Source organism: Macrotis lagotis, chromosome 1, assembly GCF_037893015.1.
Source record: "Macrotis lagotis isolate mMagLag1 chromosome 1, bilby.v1.9.chrom.fasta, whole genome shotgun sequence".
In the NCBI taxonomy this organism is placed as follows: Eukaryota; Metazoa; Chordata; class Mammalia; order Peramelemorphia; family Peramelidae; genus Macrotis; species Macrotis lagotis.
Genome location: NC_133658.1, coordinates 759,192,311 through 759,213,933, shown reverse-complemented (window position 1 = coordinate 759,213,933; position 21,623 = coordinate 759,192,311). Strand labels below are relative to the sequence as shown.

Sequence of the window (21,623 nt, the reverse complement as noted above, 5' to 3'; positions counted from 1 at the left end):
TTCCTGAAGGTAAAAGAGCTTGGAATGCAACTAAGAATCAACTACCCAGTAAACCTGAACATCCTCTTTGAGGGGAAAAGATGAACATTCAATTTAATAAGGGACTTTCAAACTTTCCAGTTGTAACAACCAGAGCTGAACAGAAAGTTTGATCTCCAAGTAAAGGTGAAGCATAGAGAGGATGAGTAGGAAGGACAAATTATGAGGGATTTAATGATGCTGAATTGCTTGCATTCTTGCATGGGAAGATGATACCAATAACTCATATGAACCTTCTTATTTATTAGAGAAGTTAGAGGGAGCATATATAGACAAGGCACAGGAGGGAGTTGAATATGAAGGTATAATATATTATATAAAGATGGAGTTAATGGGCAAGAAAGGAATATACTGTAGAATGGAAAGAGGCAAGAAAAAGCTTTTGCAATGGAGTAAATGGGGAGGGATGAGAGAGCCTTCATTCTCACTGGAAGTGGCTCAGAGAGGAAACAACATACACACTCAATTTGATATGGAAATCTATCTTACCCTAGAGGAAAATAGGAAAGGGAGGGTGGAAAGGAGGGGGTGCAGTTGATAGAAGAAAGGGAAGATTGTGGGTGAGGGTAGTCAGCTGAGGAGGGACAGGGTGAAAGGAGAGAGAAAATAGAATAAATAAGGGTGAGTAGGAACAGGATGGGAAAATACAGTTAGCAAAATTAACCTTGGGGAAAAAATATTGAAGCAAATTCTTTGATGGACTTATGATAAAAAATGCCATCCATCCCAAAGACAGAACTGATAGTGTCTGAATATAGACTGCGACACACTTTTTTTTCTTTTATTTTTCTTGAGTTTTCTCATTCTTTCAGGAGGGGCTTACTTTTCAGGGCATTGAGAACTGAATTCTCATGAATAATCTCTTGAATGTAAAATCAGATGAGTTTTTCTCAGTTTTCATTCATTGACTTCTTATTGATCTCTTCAATTTGTCATGTGGTTGATATAAACACATGTATATATGAATAAATATATATATATATGAATGCATCTGTGCATAAATACACTGACATGTACATATATGTGAGATGACTAAGATAAATGTAAACAATAAAACTGAATGCTGAGCATTTAGAATGAACAGAATCAAAACTGAATGCTGTACATTCATAATGCAGATGAAGGAAATCTATGGGGTGGAACACTACATATCTTAAGGATGCATTAGTTTTGTTGAACTTTTTTTTCTACATATTTTTGTCTTAAGGCTTTCTAGACAGAGAAGAAGCAAAGGCTATATCGAGTAATATATGTGATCTTTAAAAACACATTTTTGTTAAGAAAATTTTCTTTCGTCTTAGAAGAGTGACATTATGTTGAAGGAGTATCGATACACTGCCAGAATCACAGATTCTTAAAAGGACTACAGTATTTTGTGAGATAGTGAAGTCTTCATATTTTTTTACTTGTTGTACTTCAGTCATTATTATGGTATCTGACTTCATGACCTCATTTGGGGTATTCTTGGCAAAAATACTGAAGTTATTTACCATTTCTTCTTCAGTTTATTTTATAGATGAAGAAACTGAGGCAAAAAATTTCTTTTTAAAAAGTTTTTATTTTATTTTATTCTACATTTTAGGTTTTTGCAAGGCAATGAGGGTTAAGTGACTTGACCAAGGCTACACAGCTAGGTGATTACTAAGTGTCTAAGGGAGGATTTGAACTCAGGTACTCCTGACTCCAGGGCCAGTGATCTATCCACTGTGCCACCTAGTTGCCCCACAGGCAAACAATTTCTAATAAGCCTGAGGGTCACATAGCTAATGAGTCTACAAGTCAGATTTTGAATTCGGGTCCTCCAGTGATTCCAGCGAATATATAGGTGATACTTTCTCCAAAGTATCACCTATATATTTGATGGCTAAAATGAAGTTTGGTGATGCTAAATGAAGAAGATTACCTAATAGTCCTATATATATTTTTTAATATGGTGAGCCTCTGAGAGAGGCCACCAGATTTTTTTTTGAATTTTTTATTTATTTAAGGCAATGGGATTAAGTGATTTTGCCCAAGGCCACACAGCTAGGTAATTATTAAGTGTCTGATGCCAGATTTGAACTCAGGTACACCTGACTCCAGAACTGATACTCTATCCACTGCACCACCTAGCTGGCCATATTATATTATTTTTAAAACACTTTTCATATCCATTATTTAACAAGATATTAGGCAGGGCAAACAATTCTGTCCATTTTGCAGACTGAGAAATTGAAAATCAAAAATGTTAAGTGATTCAGGAATGTAATTCAAGTCTTTTGTCTTCTGTTCAGTATTTTCTCTCTACTATAACAATAATTCTCATTTGTATAGAGCTTTAAGTTTATGAGACAATTTTCTATCCTCAAGAGAGGTAAAGTTAAGTATTGTCTGCCTATTTCATAGATGAAGAAATAGAAGTAAAATGAATTTAAATTGTTTCCCCCCCCATACTTTTAGAGGTGATAAGGATGAGAGTTCGGCTGAAACCCAAACATCCTGACACTATGTTTACCTCTTTTACTCTATTTCTCTAAGTGACAACTGTTAGGCTGAACACATGATATAATGACATATATTAACATTGCATAAAGACAAGGGACATATCTCCCATAATTTGTAACATGCTCATGTAAAACACAATTTCATAATATTTTTTGTTGACTAGAGGGAAATGCCAAAGTTGAAGTGTGAAAGCAGAGAAATGCTTACCTTATTTTGTACTGATCCATTCTAATGGCAGCTAGACATATAAAATGTCTATTGAAAGTTTCTGTATTTCAACCTGTCCTTTTAAAACAATTCACTCTAATATAAGAATCATATATGTGTATATTCCATATTATCTAGTGACTCTTCAAAGTAAACTTTTTGAAGAAAGAGACTTTTTTTAATAGTCCCAATGTTTCTAGCAAAAGGCCTTAACCATAGTAGGTATTTAATAGATGTTAGACAAATTTAATTTATCTGATTTGAGACATTCATTTTATGTACCTCTTTTGTCAGTCTATAAACCAATTTGTAGAGAAGGGGTGTGCAGTCCACTCTAAGGGTGTAATTGCCTGAGAAAGAAACACAGGTGAAAATTAAATGTCAATTATTTGCCATTCTATTTCAAAGTTTTAATGATAAACAATTTCAAAATTCTTAGTAATTAGGTCATCTTTGCTGAGGAAAGGGAAATGAAGACAGAGCTGTATAGTCAGAGGAAAAGCTCTAGCAATTCGGGTGAGACCAGGAACAAAGAGAACACATTCTTATTCTAGTAGGTCCTGGGGAATCTGAGTGGAAAGAAATACAACAGTGGGGTTTGGGCAGCACTGTCTAAAAGGTTGGAGGAGGACTAAAGTCACTTTTCCTACTGAATTGTTCAGAAGTGGAAGACAGAGGTCTAGAAAGCCCCTAAAGAACTCCAGATACTTCTTTAAATATTGAGGACAATTATACCAGGTGTTAAAATTCTTAGCAAAGTTTTAAGCTTTTTAGTTTGTAATCTGCACTAAAACTTTTGGGACATCCTATATATTTTGAGAATTACCACAACTTGAAAGACAAAGTTCATCCAACTTGTCTTTAGACTCATGATTTTAAGATTTAAATATATATGAAAAATAACCTCATCCTTATTTGGGAGGAACAAAACAAACTACCACAAAGGTTTGAAATGATCTATGTCCAATTTAATAGGCTCTCTGTGAGATATTTACTTGTTTTAATATCATTACATGCAATGTTTCACAGAAAGACTAAACAATAGAAGCAAATTGCCTAGTATCTCCACTGAAAGAAATATAATTGGATAATTTATTAGTAAAACACATAAGACCAATAAACATTATGTCTACCACAAGTATTGGTGGATTGTACTGCTGATGCATATCATTTAACAAATAAAATGGTAAACAAAGATAACAAACAAATCACAAGGATAGCTTAAATAGTATATTAGGGTAAATACTTCAGAGGCTAAAAAAATTAAAATTACCTATTTGAAATAAAATTTACCTTCTATGGATGAGTCAGAATTTATATAAGCAATGCTTCTCTCTTGAAGTACTTTTGCATGTTCCTATAGTTGAGGCAAAGTTGTTACTTTATTCTTAGTCATTACCAGATAAGAAAATGTAAACAAAATAATTGAATTACTTCAGAAGAATAATCAATCAATACCCCTATAAATTAAATAAAAATTTCCAAGTTTCCCTCACAAAAATTCTGATATATTAAAATTTATCACGTACAGTTGTAGTTGTGATTTACTATTTTCATTTTTTACTTGAGAAAGCATTTCAACATTTTTTAAATCAAATAAATTTATTTAAGCACTCTTTTGACAAAGAAAGTCAAGTGTATGTAATGGACAGTGGGCTGTCCTTCAAGTGAGGATAGCTGGCCTGGGTTCAAGTCCTACTTCTGCCACATACTGGCTGTATGTATAGGCAAATCTTAACTTTTACTTGCTCTGGGTAAATCTTTAAGACTTAAGTTGCAGAAAAGACAATGATATGCATTGGGGGAAGTTTCCTCACTTCCTAGTTGCCTATAAAACTGAACCAGTTCTCATTATCTTTAATCAAAAAGGGTCTTATCAGTTGTTCTTACTAATCCTGCTGAACAGTTTCTGATATACTAGAGGAAAAAATAATTTATTATTCCTCAAAATTGAGGGGGGGAGTAGTGGAAGTAAAACATGGCTCAATATAGAAAAAAGGGTATTTCTCACAATGCCAAGGAGATAGTTATCAATGTGATACTCAATGCTAACTGAGAAGGAATGTACTAGACCTTGTTTGGATGTCATAATCACAGTATCTAGAATTTAATACAAATGATACAGAAAGTGAAAAAAGACAAAGAATGAATATTTTCATTATTCTGCACTTCATTCTTTCTAAACCATATACACTAATGCTATCATAAATTATATAATGATTTATAGATGCATATTTTAAGTTTTAAAATTCTGATTTTTCCTATCTGTACCAATCCTATTATTTAATTGTAAAATGAATAAATATATACATACTGTATCTTCCGACAATCAAATTGTCAGTTCCTCAAAGTCAGTGAACATGTTTATTTTTTGTTTTTTTCCATCCTTATCCACTGTGTCGAGCATAGTGCATTGAGGAGCACGTTCTGTTTCTTGAACTGATTCAAGCAAACTGAATCCTTAAGGGTCATTTATACACAGGAGAAAAGATCAACTAATGGCCACCTTTAGTGACTATAAGTCTTATGAAGAAGTCCATTCTATTTTCTGAAAGCACTGCTAAATTGTTTTTCTCTTATACTGAACTTAACAAAATCTGCCTTCCAATATCTTCCATTCCTTGATTTTTGTCATCAAAACTTCACAGATGAATTAAAATTTCTCTTCCACAAAATAATCTTTAAAGTATTTGAGAACAGTAACCATGTTATCTTATGTGTTTTTTCCAGACTAATCATTTGCAATTTCTAACCTCTTCAAGTGTGACTCACTTAGTATGGCTTCAATGCCTTTGAATAACCTAGAAGTCTTCTTTTATATATGTTTATCAATGGTCCTCCTTAAATATAATGCTCAGACATGACCACAAGAGTCCACACAGAATTATTGAATAATAAAATAATTATCTTGCCTTAAACTCAATACTTTTATTATTATTGTTCCCCTAAGAGTTGGTTAGATTTTTTCTTGTTTTTCTTTTTTTCTTTTGCAAGGCAGTGTGGTTAAGTGGCTTGCCCAAGGCCACACAGCTAGGTAATTATTGTCTGAGGCCAAATTTGAACTCAGGTACTCCTGACTCCAGGGCCAGTGTTCCATCCACTGTGCCACCTAGCTACCCCTAGACTTTTGCTTAAAGCCTTTTTGGGTTGGAAGTCAATTAGAATGCTTGTCTAAGTCCCAAGAACTGTGGACTTGCCACCTCTTCACCCTATGCTTATGTCACGAACTTTCTGAACCTAAATGTAGGTTTTAGTCTCATGATCTCTGCCTAATATTTCTATTAACAGAGGGGGGAAAAATGAAGTTAGTCAATAGGGCCTATTTTTAGTGAATTCATTATAGGTCATAAGAATATTATTTTTCTAAGTGCTCACAAAGCATCCATGTAATAATCCTTTCAAAATTCCCCCTCCAAGGGGGAATCACTGGTTTAAATTTTTAAGCATGTTTTAATTCTAAATAATATTTATCCATTTCATTCTTCTAGAATTGTTTCCACTGAAAATGATTTTTCAAAAATTTCATCAACATAATTTTGGTAATTACATTTTATGTTTTAAATTTCAGAACCTCAGCTAAAATTAATTTGTTCTCCAATACAATTATAGCTACTAATTGCTCCCTTACTATATCCTCCCCTACTGTAAGTTTCAGTCCTCTTTTTTTATTTTGTTGTACCCTTTTCAGTTTGAAAGGTAATCTCATTTATAAGAAGAGAGAAAAATAAAACAGGCTTGTCAAAGTTCTCTTTTATCTCTTAACCTCCGAGTTCTTCAAATTCTTGCTCTCGTTTTTTACTTCAAACATTATTTTATGAAGTACCCCCCCCTTTTTTGCCCTTGACTTCTGAAATCCACAACTCATTTCATATTTAGCTCAATAAAGAGGGTAGGAATAGAGCATTTTCCAGGAGATGAAATTCCCTCTACCAGTCCAAGTTGGCTCCATCTCTCAAATTTATAATCTTAGGATGTTGATTAGAGTATTAAAAGTTTCAAGGATGGTACCTAGAGTCATAAAGTCATTATGGAGCAGAAGAAGAACTTGAATCCAGGTCTTTCTGGTTTTTCGAGGTTAATTTTCTATTTACTGTGCCATGCTGACACTGGCTGTAATGCTACAACTAATAATAAACGTAAGTTCAAATTTAATTAGAAAAGAGGTAGAGAAAGACAAAGAACAATAAACATGGATAAATCCTTGCAGGGGAGCAGGGGGAAGAAGACACAAAGATGAACAGATACATAGAATAATATCTCCGCCTCATGGTCTCTTAAAGAATTGTTGCTACAACCTTTTAAGAATGTTTGGAATTTGGCAACTTATTTGATATAACCCGTTTAGTATTTCCCCCCCAAATCCAAATGAAATATACTCTTTAGTTAATAAATATATCAGTTGATTTTTCTCAATTCCCAAGAATAAAACTACCTATAAAAATGATTTGTTATAACTATTGTAAGAACTATGACTGAGATTTTGAAATCAGTAAATGTGTATGAAAAAAATGCCATAAAAGAGAAAACATTTTCCACAAAGGACTGAATTCAATGCAATAAAGCTAATAATTGCTTTTGTTCTTCATAATTTTTAAATATATTCAGTACTTCAAAAGATTAAAAGAAAGCTAAGAAAACCATTACCAATTATGGTTAACATTCCTTTAAAATAACAGAGTGAGATTAAGAGTTGAAATGGAACTTTAGTCCAACCTCCTACTTATATTGACATTGAATAAGTCACAACCTAATTGGCATAGTCTAGATCCAAATCAGTTTCCAAATCTATTGGCAAAGTCTGATTTAAATTAGTTTCTGATATTATTATCACAACTTTAAATGGGTAGATAATTGTATAAATTGAAGTTTTTGGCTTAAAAAAGAAAGGAAAAAAGCTCTCTGAAAATACAGGATTGTCTTGATTTAAGAAAACAACATATGAAAATGCAGAATTTGAAAATATATATCAAATAGAGAATAATCAGTATTATTAAAATTCATTTAACTTCACAAAAAGATTACTTCAAGAATCAAGGCACCTTACACATTTTTAATCTATGTCAAACTACTTGCTTTCTCAATGAGGGAAAGTGGAGTGGAAAGAAAGGAAAGAATTAGAAACTCAGATTTAAAAATTAATGTTAAAACTTGTTTTTCCATATATCCAGGGGAAAAATAAAAAAAAATCATGATTAAGACATAAAATATCAAGTTCATCTAGTTACTTTTGGTATTCACAAATCATTAAATGTAGTGGAATCTAAGGCTAAAGGAACTTACGGCTAAAGCATCAATTGGTATTAACCAATAAAGAATACTGAGAAGTGCGGTCAAAGCATTTCTCTTGATAATATAATATGACTGGAAAAATGTAATTGAATTTTAAAGAGTTTAAACATACATGTAAACCTCTATTTTTACAAGTAAGGAACAGCTATAGTTGAAATGCTACCATGACCCTTTAGTTTAAACATTACAGTCAAAAAATGGTCAGACTAAGAAAACATGACATATTTTTCCTTAGAACTCCAATTGTAACTCAAAATTTAGAATAATTAATTTGTCCAAATTCGCTCTAATAGTCTTTTTTTTCAAGGCAAACGGAGTTAAGTGGCTTGCCCAAGGCCACACAGCTAGGTAATTATTAAGTGTCTGAGACCGGAACTCCTGACTCCAGGGCCGGTGCTTTATCCACTATGCCACCTAGCCTCCCCTCTACTAGTCTTGATAGCTTTTTGTTACTTTCGAAGATAATGATTTATCTCATTTTTCCCAATAAATCCTTTTCTTACATGATACTCTAGTCAAAAGGCTGTTTTAGTTTTTTCAAATAAACAAATATGAATTCATAAAACAATTTCTTCAGCAACTCTTGAAATAAAAAACCTTATTAGGCAATAGTTGCCATTTCCAAGTTTCTTTAGATATACATGCATTTGTTCATTGCTGCCAAAGGAAATGACAAGAATGCTCTCTTCCTTATTTACCTCAGCCCATTCGGTGGAACCCAAGAGTCCAAATTCTTCTGCATCCCAGCTAGCAAAAATAATAGTTCTTTTTGGTCTCCAGCCTGAAATTGCACAATTAATTTACAATTAAGTGTAGAATCACAGGATCAAAGACTTTGTGCTCAAAAATCCCTAAGAAGTTATTGAGTTCAACTATTGTTCTATTAGAAACCAGGAGAGATGGGAATTCAGGGAAGCCCAGACAGACTTGCATGAACTGATCCTGAGCAAGGTGAGCAGAACCAGAAAAACATTATACACCCTAACAGCAACATGGGAGTGATGGTCAACCCTGATGGACCTGCTCATCCCTTCAGTGCAACAACCAGGGACAATTTTGGGCTATCTGCAATGGAGAATACCATCTGCGTCCAGAGAAAGAATTATGGACTTTGAACAAAGACCAAAGACTATTACTGTCACATTAGAAAAAAAGTGTTATATTATTATGTAATTTTACTATCTCATACTTTATTTTTCTTCCTTAAGGATATGATTTCTCTGTCATCACATTCAGCTGAGATCAATGTATAACATGAAACCAATGTAAACACTAGCAAAATGCCCTCTGTGGAGGGTGAGGGAGAAAAGCAAGAATGAGGGAAAAATTGTAAAACTCAAAATAAACGCGTTCTTTAAAAAAAAATTTGAATTCAATCTCTCATGAGGTTGAAGAAATTGAGACCCAGAGAAGTTAAGTAACTTGCCCAATATAACAGAGTTAGTGAGAATAGCATAACTAGAATTTGAACCCAAGACCTCTGACAAATTTAGCACTTTTCCCAATGTACCATGCTTAAAAATAAAAGAAAATGAAATGTGTCACTTTCATAATTACTTCCCACTCCTTCTCAACTTCATTTGTTTACCTTCACTTAGCATTTTTCCAAAACTCCGAACAACTTCTTGTAGAGCAGCTGCCCCAGTGGTTGGGTCAATACCACCAAATACCCAAGAGTCCCGATGACCTCCAAGAATAACATACCTATCTGAAAATATATATAATTAAATGAGTGATATTTCTAATAAAAAAGCATAGGCAAAGTCTTCTAATTTAAGTTACTAATAATCTTCTTTCCAAGTTAGAAAAATAAAGCACAAAAAGGAAGCATTATATCTTAGTTATACAATTTACTGTTAAATAATTTTTCATGCCTATAATATATTATAAGGTATCCTGTGCCTGGTTCTTTAAATTTCTCAAAGAATTGAGCCTGAAGAAAAAGTTAACAACACACCTGGTTCTATGGATCCTGTGATGATTCCAATTACGTTGTAAATCCTTGTTATTTCATTTTTATTGTGAACATGCATTCTTACTTTACTGTCAATCAAACAAGAATGAAGAGATATTTTAGGGTTTAATGGCTTAAGCTTTTAGAACTACATATAGAAAACTAAATGTCTAATATTCTATGTAATTTTTTCCCTCATGGATCCCCTGCTATCTATCCACAGACCCCCCAGGTCTATGGATACTAACTAATACAATACAGGCAGGCACAAGGAGGCAGGTTTAGAGAGCTGGGCTGGTAAAATAAGCTTTGACCACCATCTGGTGGCATAAGAAGAAATTGTACTCCAAGCAGTTTTTCTAGCCCTGTCCCTAGGACTACAAAAGTGTACCCTTAAGGGGATCTCTTTTACCACAATCATCAAAAGAGAGGCAGATTACCGTGTCCACCATTCTTCCTTCCCCTATTTTTCCCTTAGGAGAGTAAATGTCTGTTCCCTAAACTTACTATTTATTTTCAGTGTTTTATTTATTTTGAATTTTTAAAGAAAAAATTTGTTAACCATTATATTAATGTTTTTAATAACTAAATGAAGTATATAAAATGAAGAGGCAAGTGAAATAGATGTCATAATTGTGATATGTATTCACTGGGGCAATTTTGATGGGGAGACTGAGCTATAGGCAAATATAGATGAAAGAATTATTGATTGAATTTTACAATTCCTCAGTACAAAGAAAGAAACTTAAACTTAGATCTCACTAGATAATTAGAGTTTTGTTTGGAGGAAGCTATGATAATCTGAAACTGCCACTGAAGGTGAGCCTTGGCTACCTTCTCTTCCAATTCTTTCTATGTCCCATGGACTCAAAAGATGGAAAAACAAAAACAACCCACACTCCCAAGAGTGTGTGACCAGAGAAAGGAGTCAAAAGAAATTAAACAGAAAGATTGATGCAGTCAGAGTTTTATAATGATAAATGCTTAACTGTTCCCTGGAATTGGCCCTTAGGAGAGAAAAAAAGTAGTATGACACAATTTTAAGATTAATCTTCATTCTTAACAGCTTTTCTGTCACTATTTTAAGTCTAAATAATCAATAAGATAAAGCAAGTCTTAGCATGTCTATGATCTAATGTTCACACTGAAAATCTAAAACTTGGCATGTCTATAAGCCAGCTCCAGCACAGCCCTGACCTAGACAAGAGGGACAGCCTGACTTGCAAGTCTAGAACCAGCCCACCCTCACAGCTGCTACATCAGAAAGGACAAAAGTCCTTCAACTTTAAGCTTTTGACAAAATACAGCATCCATTCATATTAAAAACACTAGAGAGTGTAGGAATAAATGGACTGTTCCTTAAAATAATTAGTGGTATCTATATGAAACCATCAACAAACATTATATTCAATGGGGAGAGGCTAGAGGCATTCCCAATAAGATCAGGGGTGAAACAAGGGTGCCCATTATCACCACTACTATTCAATATTGTATTAGAACTGTTAGCATCAGCAATCAGAGAAGAAAAAGAAATTGAAGGAATTAGCATTGGGAAGGAAGAGACAAAACTCTCACTCTTTGCAGATGACATGATGTTCTACCTAGAGAATCCCAAGAAATCATTCAAAAAACTACTGGAAACAATTAGCAGTTTTAGCAAAGTTGCAGGTTATAAAATAAACCCTCATAAATCCTCAACTTTCCTATATACATCTAGAAAGATACAGCAGGAAGAGCTAGAAAGAGAAATCCCATTCAAAGTAACCTCAGATAATATAAAATATTTGGGAGTCTATTTGCCAAGACAGACTCAGAATCTTTTTGAAAATAATTATAAAACACTTCTCACACAAATTAAATCAGATTTAAATAACTGGGCAAATATCAACTGCTCATGGATAGGTAGAGCTAAAATAATAAAAATGACAATTCTACCAAAACTGAACTATCTGTTTAGTACCCTACCAATCAAAATTCCAAAAAATTACTTTAATGAGTTAGAACAAATTGTAAGTAAATTCATATGGAGAAATAAAAAGTCAAGAATTGTCAGGAGCTTAATGAAAAATGTGCAAAAGAAGGTGGCTTAGCCCTACCTGATCTAAAATTATATTATAAAGCATCAGTCATCAAAACTGTTTGGTATTGGCTAAGAAATAGAGTGGTGGACCAGTGGAATAGACTAGGTGTAAAAGCAGGAGATGATTATAGTAATCTGCTGTTTGATAAACCCAAAGAGTCTGGCCATTGGGATAAAAACTCCCTCTTTGATAAAAATTTCTGGGATAATTGGAAGTTAGTATGGAAGAAACTTAGATTAGACCAACACCTCACACCCTTTACCAAGATAAGATCCAAATGGTTACAGGACATAGACATAAAAAACAATACTATAAGCAAATTAGAAGATCAAGGACTAGTCTACCTGTCAGATTTATGGAAAGGGGAGCAGTTTATGACTAAGGAAGAGTTGGAGAACATCACCAAAAACCAATTAGATGATTTCGATTACATTAAATTAAAAAGCTTTTGCACAGATAAAACCAATGTAACCAAGATCAAAAGAAATGTAGTAAATTGGGAAATAATCTTTACAACTAATGATTCTGACAAAGGACTCATTTCTAAAATATACAGAGAACTGAGTCATATTTTTAAAACAAAAAGCCATTCCCCAATTGACAAACGGTCAAAGGTTATGCAAAGGCAATTTACAGAGGAGATCAAAGCAATCCATAGCCATATAAAAATGCTCTAAATCATTAATTATTAGAGAAATGCAAATTAAAGCTTCTCTGAGGTACCACCTCATACCTCTCAGATTGGCCAATATGACCAGGAAGGATAATGATCATTGTTGGAAGGGTTGTTCGAAAGCTGGGACACTATTTCACTGTTGGTGGAGCTGTGAACTCATCCAATCCATCTGGAGAGCTATTTGGAATTACACTCAAAGGACAACAAAAATGTGCGACAGGCAAGTGAAGAAGTAGCAGGTACAGATATACTGGGAACTGTAGTCACAATCCTACATATAGGCAGCCCAGGGCCATAGGATTATTTCCCCACTGAAAGCAGCAGTGAGATTCAGCAACCCCCTGAGTGACTGAACAGGCCTTTTAAGGATGGCACAGCTCATCCCCTGATGTGAAGAAGGGGCTAGAAAAGGTTCCCTAAAAATTGTTTGCTTACTCAACCCTGACCTGATTACTTTAGGAGGCAGGGATCCCACAGTGTGATAAAGACACAAAGAAACCTACAAAAACTTCACTCACCACCAGTGCATAGAACACGTACATATTCATAGATGACATAAGATCCAATAGAACTGAAAGATGAACAGCTCTTGTTGCAAGAGAGTTCAGCAGATGTGGTATCCAAATAGCAGCTCTGAGTGAAACAAGGTCTGCAAATGAAGGCCAACTTACTGAAGTCAGAGCTAGATACATGTCCCCCACCCCCTGAGTGGTGGCAATGAAAGAGAATGCCATAAAACTGGGGTAGGTTTCGCAATCAAAGGTAATTTAGTCAACATTCTTGAATGCCTACCAAAAGGAATGAATGTCATGCTCATGGCAGTGAGATTGCCACTCCTGGGAAAATGCCATGCCACCTTCACAGTGCCTATGCTCCCACCATGACAACACTAATGAAGTTAAATAAAAATTTTATGAAGACCTGAAGACCCTTATCATCATTGTACCAAAAGAGGACAAAATGATAATTCTGGGTGACTTTAATGCTAGAGTAGGCTCAGATTACCAGGCATGGCAGTGAGTCCTTGGGAGGAATGGAGTTGGAAACAGCCACAGCAATGGTCACCCTCTACTGAAGACTTGCGCATCTCATGACCTTCTCATCACAAAAACTGTCTTCTGTTTACCTAAATGCAGTAAGAATTCCTGGATGAAACCTAGTAGCAAACATTGGCATCTAATAGACTATGTGATTATAAGGAAAAGAGACAGACAGGATGTGTGTGTCAAAGGCAATGTGTGGTGCACCATGCAAACTGATCACAGACTGATCCTCTCTAAGCTAAATATTCATATTCAAACAAAGCGTTGGCTCCAAGGCAAAATGAATACTAGAAGAATTCATGTTGAGATTAGTGTCTCTCTGAGAGGGAATAGTTCATTGCTAAATTGGAGGGAAAACTGAGTCAATACATATTGGGCAACAGCAGAGCAGAAAAGAAATGGGCAGCTTTCAGACATCTGATGTACAGCATTGCATTTGCTCATCTGGGCCAGAACACTCAATAAAACAAGACTAATTTGATGAAAATGATGGGGAAATACAGAAGATGCTAAATGAAAAACTCCATAGGATTTACCAGCAGGATGGTTCATCCATTTCTAAGAAGGCAGCATTTAATTCCATTAAAAGTAAAGTCCAAGCGAAGCTTATAGAGATGCAGGACTCTTGGCTCAGTAAGAAGGCAGATGGAATTCAATGTTATACAGACAGTAACAAACCAAAATGCTTTTGATACCCTGAAAGCTATTTATGGGCCAAAGACATATGATGCATCTCAACTACTCAGTGCTGATAGATCCACATTGATCAACGATAGGGACATGATCCTAGAGAGATGGGCTGAACATATAGTGTTCTTAACAGACCATCATCAATCAATGCAGAAGCCATTAACCATTTACCTCAAGTTGAAGTCAATCAGTCCCTAGCTGAAGCTCCAACTGAAGAAGTTTTGAATGCCATTAGGCTCTTTTCATGTGGCAAAGCACCTGGTGCTGATTATATTCCAACTGAGATCCACAAGGTGGGGGTACATTACTTTTCCAAAAACTGAAATTTTCCAGGTTATATGACAGGAAGAGGTTATCCCCCAAGAATTCAAGGATGCCTCCATTATCCATCTCTGTAAAAGTAAAGGGAATAGATTGTCTCATGACAATCACAGGGGTATTTATTAGTCATTGCTGGGAAGAGTCTTGCTAGAGTCCTTTCTCAATAGACTGATCCTTCACCTGGAAGTTGGTCACCTTGAGGGCCAGTGTGGCTTCAGAAAGGGTAAAGGAACAGTCGATAGGGTGTTTGCTGCCTGACAACTCCAGGAAAAATACCAAGAACAGAACAGGGTTCTGTAGGCATCTGTATATGTATACATAAACATATACAAGGTCTTTGTTACCATCAGTAATGAGGGTTTATGGAAAATGATGTCAAAATTTGGTTGCCCAGAGAAGTTCATCAGTATTGTATGTTAGTTCCACAACAGCATGAATGCCTGGGTTCTGGATAGTGAGCTTCCTTGAGATTTCCCAGTCATCAATGGAGTAAAATAAAGATGTGCCCTTGCTCCCATACTTTTTAACATGATGTTTTCAGTCATGTTATCAAATGTCTTCACTGAAGATGAACAAGGTCAGCTACAGCACTGATGGCAAGTTCTTTAACTTGAAAAGGCTACAAGTCAAGACCAAAGTGGAGTGAGTGTTGCTGTTTGATCTTATGTTTGCAGATGTCTGTGCCTTTAATGCAGCCTCTGAAGCTGAGATGCAACAAAGTACAGATCGATTCTCTGTTGCTTGTGCTAATTTTGGTCTAAGAAACTAACACCAAGAAAACTCAGGTGCCCCATCAGTCAGCACCACATCATTCATATGTGGAAGCATCAGTTATAGCAAATGGAGAAGTTTTGAGTTCTGTGGACAAAGCTCACTTACCTTGGCAGTGTCCTATCAAGGGAGGTACACATTGACAAAGGTTGACACTCACATTGCCAGAGCTAGCTCAGTATTTTGGAGACTCCAAAAGAAAGTGTGGGTGAGAAGAGGTATTAGACTGATTACCAAACTGAAGGTCTACAAAGCCATTGTGCTAACCTCATTGCTATATGTCTGGGAAACTGGAGAGTCTATCAGTGCCATGTCAGGAAACTGAATCACTTACATTTAAATTGTCTTAGGAAGACTCTGAATATCACCTGGCAGAAGATACCAGGCACTGAAGTCCTTTCTCAAGCTAAACTTCCTGGAATTCCAACATTACTACAGAGAATGCAACTTTGATGGGCTGGACACTTTGTTAGAATGCCAGATGTACGCTTGCCAAAAAAGCTATTTTATGGAGAATTCACACAGGGCAACCACTCATAAGGGGATCAGGAGAAGCCCTACTAAGTTAAGACACCCTGAAGGTCTCATTGAAGCATGCCCACATAAGTGAGGGTTCTGCATTCTATGAGAAAGGTAGAATTGAAGGAACTCAAAGGAAATGTGACATTTATTTAGAGTACCCACTCCAGGTGATCACATGGATTATTTATACCAGACCTGTGGGAGAGCAGTCGGAGCTCATAATGATTAGCCACTGTTGGGCACACTGTGATTTTTCTTAAACATAGTGATTACATTTCAATCTTCTTAGATAACGAAGACAAGAACCAACCACCCAACCAACCTACACATGTTTGTGTGCATGTGTGTGTGTGTGTGTGTGTGTGTGTGTGTGTGTGTGTAAAAGAATGAAAAGCTTGTGGTTCAGAAGAATTAAGAAACATATCCATGTGAAATATGCTTGGTATAACTAGCTAAAATTTTTCTTTTTACCCCCCCCAGCAGACCTCTAACTAAAGTCCCAACCTATGCCTCATTTTTGCATGCAAGCGAAACTGTATTCCAGAATACATGATTTAAGTCTGGCATCCATGAAAAAATTGACAAGTCTTCAAGGATGACTGGAGATAGATTTTTTTGTCATTTATTCCAGGAGCAATCTAAATTTAGAGACAATCAACACCAAAGAATTGGGCATTGCAAGTTCTGATGATCATCCACTACAATAGTGGAAGGAAGTGGTGTGGCTAGGTGGCGCAGTGGATAGAGCACCAGCCCTGGAAGTAGGAGTACCTGAGTTCAAATCCAGTCTCAGACATTTAATAGTTACCTAGCTGTGTGGCCTTGGGCAAGCCACTTAACCCCATTTGCCTTGCAAAAACCTAAAAAAATAATGGAAGGAAGGTCCCTATCAATGAAATCAAACAATCTTGAAGCAACAACATTTATGAAATACCTACCAATAGGTTGAATAAATAATTCTACTTGGCCTTATGGATGCACAAAGTAGAAATGGTAATCACTATCCTCTCTGAATTTATAATCTAGTTACATATATAAGTAAATATATATATATATATATATATATATAAACATGCATATATATACCATATAAATGGTCATATTTATATTGCATATTTCTTATATAAATATAAAGTATGAATTATAAATAAGAAAGTTTCTTATAAAACATACATGAGAAAAGGCATAAAACTGCATTTTCAAAGCAACTTATAATAACAGGATCACATCATAATTCTTTTCAAACAGGATGATAGTTTTGGGATTAAGAAGAATGAGACCCTTGAGTTGTTATAGTTGTAGTAATATTAGTCATAGTAATAGCTCCTCATAGAAATAGAATTATTTCCATTTTACAGCTGGGAAAGCAGGCTCACAAAGACAATATCTGTTGCTTAGATCCTGTATCTTTTAAATGGTAACATCACTTGATTCAAACAGAACTCTATACACTATACTATTCTGCCTCAGAAGAAAATGTCATCTTTTAACAAGTTAGCCATCAATTTCATCCACATAATAAATAACGTACACTATGAACAAAAATGAAAGACAGATGAAAAGGAACTAGCCTACTAGAACTCTTTCTTTAATGTTGGATATAACTGAATTGGCAGAAATTGAGCACCATGAAATTAGTGAAGACTAAGACAACACTCTTGATTTTTATAGAAATATAAATATAAACAATTATGTCTACCCCCATACCTCACTATTTTAATCCCTAGATTAATTAATAGAAATAATTACTTAGGATTTTACTCAAGTGTCTGAGTGCTATATAACCATTGCATAAATTTTCTTTGTTTAGTAGGAATATTGAGAGCTCTAGCTTTAATGACACAAGATAATGGCAGAGGGAAAACTCTCAAGAAAGTCAAAGACAGTTCCAAGACAATGTTTTAGGCATTCATTGATAAATTGTTATTAAAGACATTATAACAAAGTAATCCACTTAGGTCAGCCAAAGGGAAAAATCAAACAAAATCACATCAAAAGCTCACAGTTTTTATGAACACAGGGGATGGCATAGGAAGAATGTTTGAACTTTTTTCCCACTGGAGAACAAAATAAGCCTTTATTCACTCTAGGAAAATCCCAGCAATTTCTCATCTTTAGTGATTTCCTGACCACTAAAAAGCTATCAAAACCAGAACCTTTTTCAGTGTTGCTTGTAGATTTTTGCCTAAAAACAGCACTGGGTGTACTGAGACTGAATTCCATCTGTAATATTTAGCCAGCAGTTTTCTTCTTAAGAAAATAGTTAGCAGATAGTTCCATTTATCAAAGCATCAATTACACAAGAACTAAACAACCCAAACAAGGAGATACAGTAGATTAAAATGTTTTCATTAATTCTCCATAAGAATTCTGATGCTTCGTACAGTTTCAGTGGGAAAAAAGCAAGGAAATAAGAGCTGCTATTAGTAAGAAGAAAGACAAATAAGGCTTTTTATTCAGTTGTGGAAAGATAAAAGAAACAAAGTATCAAAGAGAAAAAATCCTATCTTAAATCAGACAAAAAAAAGTAATGAAATGGATGAAAAATTCTTATTTTTCCAGATTAAGACCTGGAGGGAAGAGAAATGTTGAAGTATCAGAAAAGGTTTTTGGACTCTGGTCTTCCTAACTCTTAACTACATCAGAAATGTCAAACAAATAGTCCATCCACAATACTCCTTAATGTTGCCTAAACCTGTATAAATTTTAATTAGAAAAATATTTACAAAAATAAATTAAAAATATAATAGAATATAGATAATCTCAAAAATGGTTTTGTAAGTCAATATGCAGTTCTGAAGAATCCTAATGTATGGTTTAAAGGCCTCCTTGTTTTTTTCCTGAGTTCAACATCACTGCATTACACCATGTTATCTCTCATTGCAATGCTTTTTCCCTTGATTGTTCCATGTCCTACCAATCTTATCATCCTTTAAACCTTTTCATGATTTTTTTTCTTTGACATCCACTGTTACAAATTTAGTCAGACCTCATCAATTTATATTGCAGTAATATATTCCCCTTCAAGTCACAGAATTTTAGAGCTAAAAGACACTTTTAAAAAACTAGTCCAACCCTAGCATTTGGCAGACAGGGTAATCCATAACCTACTAATATCAAACAATTTGTGATTTTTTTTCACTTTGGCCCTGCTTCATTAAGCTAAGTGAAAAAAAATCAATAATACTACAATTTATACACTTATCACAGAGATGGGTTCTAGGGTAGAGCTAACTTATTTAGCTACCCTGAATTGAAATCCTCTTCCACCATCACTAGAAAAAACTACTCTGGAGTTGGCAGGCACTCTGCTTTGAATCACATAAATCCAGTCCTCAATTACCATTGGGGTCCAATGAATTAGATATGGAAGCCCAAAACTATTGATTGGCACATGTGGGGAAGCAACAACCTGCTTCAATACACCACATGAAAAAAGCATTATCAGCTCAGCTCTCTACACCAGTTGAGAATACAGACACCTACTGGGCCTCTAAAAAGGTGAGATGGGTGCTTTTGGAAGCAAAGAGTGGTAACTCAGATAAAGAATAATGCCATGCTTTTATATAGTATTAAATTAAATCATTTTCACACACATGGCTGAAGAAACTACATTGAAACCTACCTGGTGGAATACTTTTCTGTAAAGCCAGGTCCAATATTATAAAGCACACTTAGATTTCCTTTCCAGCTGTCATCTGGTGGTGCAATTCCTCCCATATTGCTATTAAAAGACAGAAACAAAAATACATTAAAAGTTGAGCAATTACAGTTCCTCGGATGGAAACATACACAGTGATAATAGTGATGAAAAAAATTAAATACTGGCACTGAAACGGTGACTTTAGGATTTCAAAATAATTTACATAAGTTATATCCGATGATCCTATGAGACCTTAATGTATTATGATCACAATTTTATAGACTAGGAAACCAGAAGAATATTTCTCCATTTCCTCATCTCTGTACCACCCCACCCCTTACACAAGATTCCTGTACTAACCACCCATTCTTTTCCTGGGTGATTGACACAGAGACTCATTTGTTCGAAAATACTTTGGCCACAAATCAGCAACCATTAAATATATAGTAGATGCTATACATACACTTATTGAGTAAGTAAAAGGAGTCTTAATTGTAAGCCATGAAAGAAATTTCAAAGTCAAGTTTAATTCATCCCAATGATTAACCCTCTGTATCCTTTTCTTCTCAATTGTACACCTCAACTACTTCTTAAAAATCCTACATTTTTCTTTTCTCTATGGTCACCACAGTTTTAGGCTTTTAAGATATTTTACTTGGATTATTTGTAGTAGCCACCTCAACCCAATATATATCTAATCATTCAGTGCCTACTATATGGGAGGGCACTCTGAAAGATACTGGAAAAACAAAGACAAAAAAATGTAATAATGCCTTCCCTCAAGGAGTTTTCATTATATGTAGTGACTATAACATGCATGTAACAAATATACAAGGCAAATATGAAGTAATCTGAGGAAATGGATGATAGGAAAACTTGGAGAAATCAGGATGACTTTTTTTAGTAGAGAGGATACATAAATTTCTCCCTTCGAAAAATTATAAAGATTCAAAGAATTCCAAGATCTTATAATAATGCACAGGGGCAGGAGATGGAAAGATCTTATAATAATGCACAGGGGCAGGAGATGGAAAGTCAAATTCAAGAGAGTGCCACTAATAAGAGATAACTAGTAATGGAAAATAATGAGAAAAAAATTAATATGAAATAAAGTTGGAAAGTTATATTGAGAGTGAATTTGTGGAAAGTCTTAATTGCCAGACACAAAAGTACTTGTCCTAGAAATAAGAGAATTTAGTGAAGAATTTTAACATAATATTAATCTGTCCACCCTAAAGAATGGTACTTGAGCAACCATGGAGAGGATGACTTAGAGAAAGGACATATGGGAAGTTTAGACATAAATTAGGTTACTGATAAAATTAAGCAAGAAGTGAAAAGGACCTAAACTACAGTAGGTTGGTAACCATGTGAGTGGAAAGGAGATAGAAGCCAGAGATCCTGTCAGTGAAAGCACTGGAGAGGAAATGACAAAAGAAAAGACACATAGGTCCAGTTTAGTGTCTTGGTCTCTCCTCACTCTACTGTACCTTTCATTGCACTGCCTAAACAATTTCCCCTTTAATAGAAACTGGCCCACCTATCTTTCTCTCTTCTTCTGCTGTTCTCTCAAATATAATTATCAACATCATCACCATCCACAATATTCTGCTAAAGAAAAGGAACTCAATTCCAAAATTTCATAGATGAAGAAATCAAAGAGGTTAAGGGATTTACTGATGGTCATGTAGTAAGTTTCAAAGGCATGATTCTGAGGCAAGGTCCTGACTCTTTAATCAGAGCTCTTTCCATGGTACTATTTACTTTTGTTCATACTGTATCCCACAACTGGAATATACATAGTTCTTCACCCTCCAATTTCTTTGTTTGGAACCTTCTCCTTTTCTGTAAAACCAGAAGATTTATATAGCAGAGTATACTTCAAAGAGGATCCACTGATATT

General features: G+C 34.9%; 1 protein-coding gene across 10 annotated transcripts in view; it reads right to left on the bottom strand.

Annotated features, from left to right (window-relative positions):
* LOC141508112 (N-acetylated-alpha-linked acidic dipeptidase 2-like) overlaps nucleotides 1–21,623 on the bottom strand; it is a 112,004-nt gene that overhangs the window by 49,237 nt on the left and 41,144 nt on the right. For all 10 annotated transcript variants that reach the window (XM_074216433.1, XM_074216429.1, XM_074216430.1 and 7 more), the window contains 6 exons: nucleotides 19,703–19,801; nucleotides 9,977–10,062; nucleotides 9,608–9,727; nucleotides 8,718–8,800; nucleotides 4,024–4,087; nucleotides 3,013–3,080 (listed from right to left, as the gene is read on the bottom strand). In XM_074216433.1, coding sequence (XP_074072534.1) covers nucleotides 3,013–3,080; nucleotides 4,024–4,087; nucleotides 8,718–8,800; nucleotides 9,608–9,727; nucleotides 9,977–10,062; nucleotides 19,703–19,801 — 520 coding nt within the window. The remainder of the gene's footprint in view (nucleotides 1–3,012; nucleotides 3,081–4,023; nucleotides 4,088–8,717; nucleotides 8,801–9,607; nucleotides 9,728–9,976; nucleotides 10,063–19,702; nucleotides 19,802–21,623) is intronic.